The 6,464-nt window shown below is 64.2% G+C and overlaps 1 protein-coding gene across 1 annotated transcript; it reads left to right on the top strand.

Annotated features, from left to right (window-relative positions):
• The first annotated feature begins 1,133 nt into the window (after positions 1-1,133).
• LOC113962426 (potassium/sodium hyperpolarization-activated cyclic nucleotide-gated channel 3-like) lies at positions 1,134-5,992 on the top strand. The gene is made up of 7 exons (XM_027673180.1): positions 1,134-1,544; positions 1,677-1,838; positions 2,300-2,518; positions 2,923-3,069; positions 3,166-3,406; positions 3,981-4,145; positions 4,633-5,992. The coding sequence occupies exons 1-7, from the start codon at positions 1,134-1,136 to the stop codon at positions 5,775-5,777; spliced, it is 2,490 nt and encodes an 829-aa protein (XP_027528981.1). The 3' UTR covers positions 5,778-5,992.
• The last annotated feature ends 472 nt before the right edge of the window (positions 5,993-6,464 follow it).

Here is a 6,464-nt window from a genome sequence, read left to right as displayed (position 1 = left end):
CCTTCCCTCACCTGCAGATATCCCAGTACCCCTGTCCCAGTGCGGGTGCAGGGTGGGAAACACCCAGAGACTTCCATCCCCTGCCAAGGCTGGTTTGGATCCACCAGTACTAAGAGTTGTCCTGAGGTCACCTTTGGAGATTCGGGTCTATACCCACAGCCAGAGCTGGGGCTAATGGGGGCACCTGAAAGTGGGAGCTGGACTTGCTTTCCCAGGGGCCTGGGAAGGCTCTGAGCTGGGATCCCAGGAATCACGAGCCTGGTGGAGGAAGGCTGTTATGTGTCTGCCTGAAGAATGAAAACATCCCAGGGGCATTTGCATATGAACGGGGATGCTGGATGTCCTGACATAACCAGCTGCTCTTGGAATCTCTTGGCTTTTCCTCCAAAGCCTCTGAGCTCATCCAGTCTCAGCAAAAGGAGGTGGATGAGGGGTGCTGCAGGCCCAGGGCTGTGCAGCTCCTGCTCGGTGTGCACTGGCAGCTCCTTTGGAGACAGACGTTCCTCCCACCTTCCCCTGGTATTGGGATTGTCTATCCTTGCTTGGCTGCAGCCTGGCTCACCCTGACAGCCTCCCCGAGTCCCTCGGCCGCCCCAGGAGCTTGGCTCTGTTTGCATAACCAGCAAAGCTTATCCCAAATCCTGCTAAGCCATCCCGGGTGGTGGCGGGGAGCTGGCGGATGACAGGGAGCTCCGGGAGCTCCAAGGAGCAAAGCCCACATTCTCCCTGAGTTCTCCACTGGGCACACATCAAGTTTGGGCTGGGGGCACACGTGTGCATGCACTGTCGTGCCAGTAGGAGATGAGAGTGACAGCCAAGACCCTCGAGCTCCAGCCCCTCACTCCCACACACACGAGAGGTGACATTTGCACCCCTGGACCCCTGGCCCGGCGCCAAATCGCTTCTCTCCACACACGTTTACTCACATCTGTCCCAGCCAAGCAGCAGGGTCTTAGTCATGTGTGTGGGCAGGCACGTGTGTCCTCAGCACCTGCCTCTCCATGCTGTGCTGGACTCCAGCTTCAAGCCTGGTTTTGCTGTCTAACCCTGCCTGTGTCCTGCCTCTCCCCCCTCCATCCCTGCCCCGCTCCATCCCCGTGTCCCCACCCTGCAGGTTTTACTGGGACCTCATCATGCTGCTCCTGATGGTGGGGAACTTGATCATCCTGCCCGTGGGCATCACCTTCTTCAAGGATGAGAACACCCCTCCCTGGATCGTTTTCAACGTGCTCTCGGACACTTTCTTCTTGGCTGACCTGGTGCTGAACTTCCGGACAGGCATCGTGGTGGAGGACAACACGGAGATCATCCTCGACCCCCACACCATCAAAATGAAGTACTTGAAGAGCTGGTTCCTGGTCGACTTCATTTCCTCCATCCCTGTCGACTACATCTTCCTCATCGTCGACCTGGAGACCCAGGTGGATTCTGACGTCTACAAGACAGCGCGGGCCCTGCGCATCGTCCGCTTCACCAAGATCCTGAGCCTCCTGCGCCTGCTGCGCCTCTCGCGCCTCATCCGCTACATCCACCAGTGGGAGGAGGTGAGAACCCCTCGGGGGTCCCCTGGTCGGGGTCCCTGGCTGTGTGGTGTGTCTGGCTGGAGGGCAGAGGGGCTCCAAGGACTGTTCTAGGAGAAGAGTTTCTCTGCAGCTCCACTCCTGCCTGTCCCCCAGATCTTCCACATGACGTACGACCTGGCCAGCGCCGTGGTGAGGATCTTCAACCTCATTGGCATGATGCTGCTGCTGTGCCACTGGGATGGATGCCTCCAGTTCCTGGTGCCCATGCTGCAGGACTTCCCTGAGGACTGCTGGGTCTCCAAGAACCACATGGTGGTGAGTGCCTGGGCAGGGGTGATTCCAGACAGGATCTGCCAGACAGGAGGGAGAGGATTTGGTTACATATCTCCTGCTCCTCCAAGGCTGGAGCTGCCTGGAGCCATGTGCTGCTGAGCAGCATCTCTCTGGTCACAGCAGTGAGATGGGGCACAGGGAATCTTTGCCTCAACTTCCCATCTCAGCCCACCTTGCTGGAGTCAGGGAATCCCTCAGGGGGTGGATAGGACAGTGGGCCTCCTGCCTCCTCCCCGGAGCAGGAGCTGGTGCCACCTCAGGGCTTCCATCATCCCAGTGCCGCCTCCTGGAGCAGAGCTTGACCCTTTAGGCTTGGGCACATCAGCAACGCTTTTCTCACCGGAGTTCTGAACTCCCCAGCTTAGAGAAGGGAGACTGGGGAGGGGTTCAGCCCCTCAGCTCCTTCCAACAGCCCCCCCAGCGCCGCTGTCCCTCGCCCGCAGAACGACTCGTGGGGAAAGCAGTACTCGCACGCCCTGTTCAAGGCCATGAGCCACATGCTCTGCATCGGCTACGGGCAGCAGGCGCCCGAGGGCATGACCGACGTCTGGCTCACCATGCTCAGCATGATCGTGGGGGCCACCTGCTATGCCATGTTCATCGGCCACGCCACCGCCCTCATCCAGTCCCTGGACTCCTCCCGTCGCCAGTACCAGGAGAAGGTCAGGGGGGTCAGGGGAGCACGGGGGGGAGAGCCCTGGCACGAGCGGGTCCGGCTCCAGAACCAGCTCAGCACAGCTGCCTCGCCCTGCTGATTCCAGAGAGAGGGGTCTCCGCCCTTGCCACTCACCCTGGGGGTGTGGGGAGGGACCTCAGGCTGCCCATTGGGATAGAGACACCCCGTTCATCATGCTGAGGTCTCACCCTGATGCAGTGAGACCCCCATCCCCGTCTCTGCCCTGGGAACCCCTGGGACCCTCTGCATTCTGCCCCGGAGGAGGCCTTTTGGAATGGGGCCCTGGAGCAGGGGTGAGCCCTCACTTCTCACCACCAAGGAGAGTGGATGCATTGTCTGGCCATGCAGTGGGTCCCAACTCATCCCTGTGTGTTCCCCTTGTCCCCCCAGTACAAGCAAGTGGAGCAGTACATGTCCTTCCACAAGCTGCCCGGGGACACGCGCCAGCGGATCCACGAGTACTACGAGCACCGCTACCAGGGCAAGATGTTTGACGAGGAGAACATCCTGGGGGAGCTCAGTGAGCCCCTCAAAGAGGTGGGGGCAGGCACCCTGAAATGGCTGGCCCTGGGGGAGAGGGGCTGGTGCTTGCTGGGGCCAGGCTGGGTGACATCCCTGCTCCTCACCCCCCAGGAGATCATCAACTTCAACTGCCGCAACCTGGTGGCCAACATGCCCTTGTTTGCCAATGCCGACCCCAACTTTGTGACTGCCATGCTGACCAAGCTGCGCTTCGAGGTCTTCCAGCCCGGGGACTTCATCATCCGCGAGGGCACCGTGGGCAAGAAGATGTACTTCATCCAGCACGGGGTGGTCAGCATCCTCACCAAGGGCAACAAGGAGACAAAGCTGTCTGATGGCTCCTACTTCGGGGGTGAGGCTGGGCTGGGGGGACTGGAGAGCAGAGGGGGGTGAGAGTTGCCGGGGGGGAAGAAACTGGGGCATCCCTGAGGTTTCTGCCTCCCCATCCCCTCTTGCCCGGCGCTGAAGGCTTGGCATCCACCTCACCCCAGGCTCTGGGGCACAGAAGGATGCCCCCATGCTCTCCTGGGGTACCTTGCTCAGCAGATGAGAGCAGAGGGGCAGCTGGAGTGCTGAGGTCTGGGGCAGAGCAGGCATCCACCACCCCACTGCCAGGGAGGAGAGGGTGTTTAAATCAGAACATCTGAGACAGTTTATAGGTTACAGACACAAGTCTGAGAGGAAAACAGGCCAGGCCATCACAGCAGCCAGGCCTGGGTCTACATGGCCTGGGGAGGGAGGAAAAGGCCATTCCTGGCCATGGGTGTGGCTGTGCCTGTCCAGGCTCTGGGGTCTGTCCCTCCTCCCGAGCCGCGCTGCACTCTGTGCAGGGTGTTGGGGTGCCAGGCAGTCCTGTTCCCACTCTGCCTGCTGGGAAAGGGATGGATGGCAGCGTCACCCTGACCCCCAGCCCCGTCTCCCTGCAGAGATCTGCCTGCTGACCCGGGGCAGGCGCACGGCCAGCGTGAGGGCCGACACCTACTGCCGCCTCTACTCCCTGTCCGTGGACAACTTCAACGAGGTGCTGGAGGAGTACCCCATGATGCGCAGGGCCTTCGAGACGGTGGCCATGGACCGCCTGGACCGCATAGGTGAGGAGTGACTGACCCCTCTGTGCCCGCTCCCAGGGGCCACGGCACCCTGGCCCTACAGGTGACGGTATCACAGACCCTGTGGGTCACAGCACCCAGCCCACAGCGCCCAGCAATGAGGATGAGGGGGAGCACAGCCAAGGAGCCTGCCTCCAGGATCCCTCTGTCCTCTAAGGCAGTGCTATAGGACAGGCCTATAGGGAAACCATCACCCCCCCACACTTGCACTGTCTGGTGCTGGCCAGCTGCTTGTCCTCGCCCCTCCTTGCCTGCGGAGGACAAGCAGGACCCCAGCCCCCATCCTGGAGCCTTTGGAGCCAGGACTCCCGTGTTTTGTCCCTGCTGCTTCCTCTGCCCCAGCCCAGACTCTCCCCAGGGTCTCGCTTCCCCTGGCACACTGGTCTTTACTGTCCCTTCCCTGCTGCCACCCTGCCCTCCGCAGTGTCCCCGAGAGCAGGGTTGGTGACACTCCTGCCCCCCAACCCAGGGAAGAAGAACTCCATCTTGCTCCGCAAGCGAGCCGAGCACAGCTCGGGGCCCATGAACACCGAGATGATCCAGCAGATCGTGAAGCACGACCAGGACATGGCCCACAACATCCAGGACCTGCAGCAGATGGCGATGGGCCGGGAGCTGAGCGGGAAGCCGGTGATCTGGGAGCCGCTGGTGCACGCGCCCCTGCAGACGGCAGCCGCCACCACCAACGTGGCCATCGCCCTGACCCACCAGCACAGCCTGCAGGCCCACATCTTCCTGCCGCCCTCCTCCATCTCCAGCCCCCTCTCGCCCGAGACCACCCTGCTCACCAAGCCCGTGCGCCGCTCCCAGCCCAGCCTGGGCGGCTCCCGGCCCTCCTCCGTGAGCTCGCCGTCCGGGGCGCAGTCCCACCTCCAGACGCCCGCTGCCGGCTCGCCCTCCTCCCCCATGGTCCAGTCCCAGGCGCCGCTGGACAGCGGGGCCCAGAGACCAAGCCATGGGGCGCAGCCCCTGCCACGAGCAGCGCAGAGGGGGGAGATGCCGGGAGGGCCCAAGCAGCCCCCGGGCGGCCCCCAGCCCCAGCTCTCCAGGTCCCGCGGCGCCTCGGTCTCCACCTCGCTGCTGCAGCAGGCGGCGGGGGCGGCGTCCCCCAGCTCGGAGCAGGCGCTGCCCCCGGGGAGAACGCTCCACTACAGCCTGTCCCGAGCCACCGGCTCCCACATCTCCCTCCTGATGCAGCCCCAGCAGCTGGTGAAGCACAGGAGCATCCAGGGCCTGCCGGTGGGGCGGCTCACCCAGGATGTCCGGCTGCTCTCCGCCTCCCAGCCCTCCCTTCCCAACAAAGTGGCCCAGCAAGCCGAGGGGAGCTCCTTGAAGCAGGGTAGGAAATCCGCGGGGAACCTGGCCCGCAGGTCCTCTCCCTCGGTGGCCGGACTCCTCGCCAAGCCGTGTCCGGGGGTCCCGGCCCAGCCCTCACACCCGCAGCAGATGCCTTCAGGATCGCTGGCTCAGCCCGCCCGCTCCGCGCCGGGAGCCTCCACCCCGCAGTCCCCGGTCTCCACGTCCAGGCAGGCGGCAGGTCCCTCCCGCAAGGGTTCCGTGGCCTTCAGCCCCGAGGTGGAAACGGGGAAGCCCAAACTCCCGTCCAACATGTGAGTCCCGGCGGCACCGAGCGCAGGCAGGAGGGACCCGGGCACCCCGGCGGCAGGAGCAGCCGAGCACCAGCCCCGCCGTGCCGCGGGGAAGGTGAGGTGAGAGGCAGCACCCGGGGCCTTGGAAGGGCTGTTTCGGGCACGGGGGCACGGCAGGGGTGGGAATGGTGCAGGCCCGGAGCTGGCCCAGCTGGGTGAGGAGGGGGCTCTGCTGACTGCCCCGAGGGGGGACCCTACCCGGGCTCTCCCCTCCTTGTTCATCGCCATCTGTCCTGAGTCCTGCCCTCGTCCTGGAGGCACAAGACAGGACAGAGCCCTCGCCCCAGCTCTGGCCTCTCTGGGGAGCTCAGCTCCCCACAACTGCCCTCAGGGGCCGGGCCTGTCCTCGGGGCGGGGCTGGCGCTGGCGGCTCCTCCAGCTTGTCCTCTGTCACAGCAGCGGCCACCTCACGCCCGCCTCGATCCCCAGACAGCTCTGCTTTGCTTTATGGGGGAGGAGGGAGAGGCAGCCCCCCGGGTCCCCTGCCGGGGTGGCCGGAGGGGGATGGAGACCATGGCAGGGGCTCCCCGGGCAGGCAGAATATGGGGGACCAGGGCCAACAGGAGCCAGGTCCCCCTTCCCCAACACCTGGGGGCAGGTGCCAGGAGCTGGGGGTCCTGGGCAGGGCTCCCCTGGTGTGACGAATGCCAAG

The sequence above is a fragment of the Neopelma chrysocephalum genome, unplaced genomic scaffold, assembly GCF_003984885.1.
Source record: "Neopelma chrysocephalum unplaced genomic scaffold, ASM398488v2 Primary Assembly neopelma1_168894, whole genome shotgun sequence".
NCBI lineage: Eukaryota > Metazoa > Chordata > Aves > Passeriformes > Pipridae > Neopelma > Neopelma chrysocephalum.
This window is presented reverse-complemented; position numbering and strand designations above follow the sequence as displayed.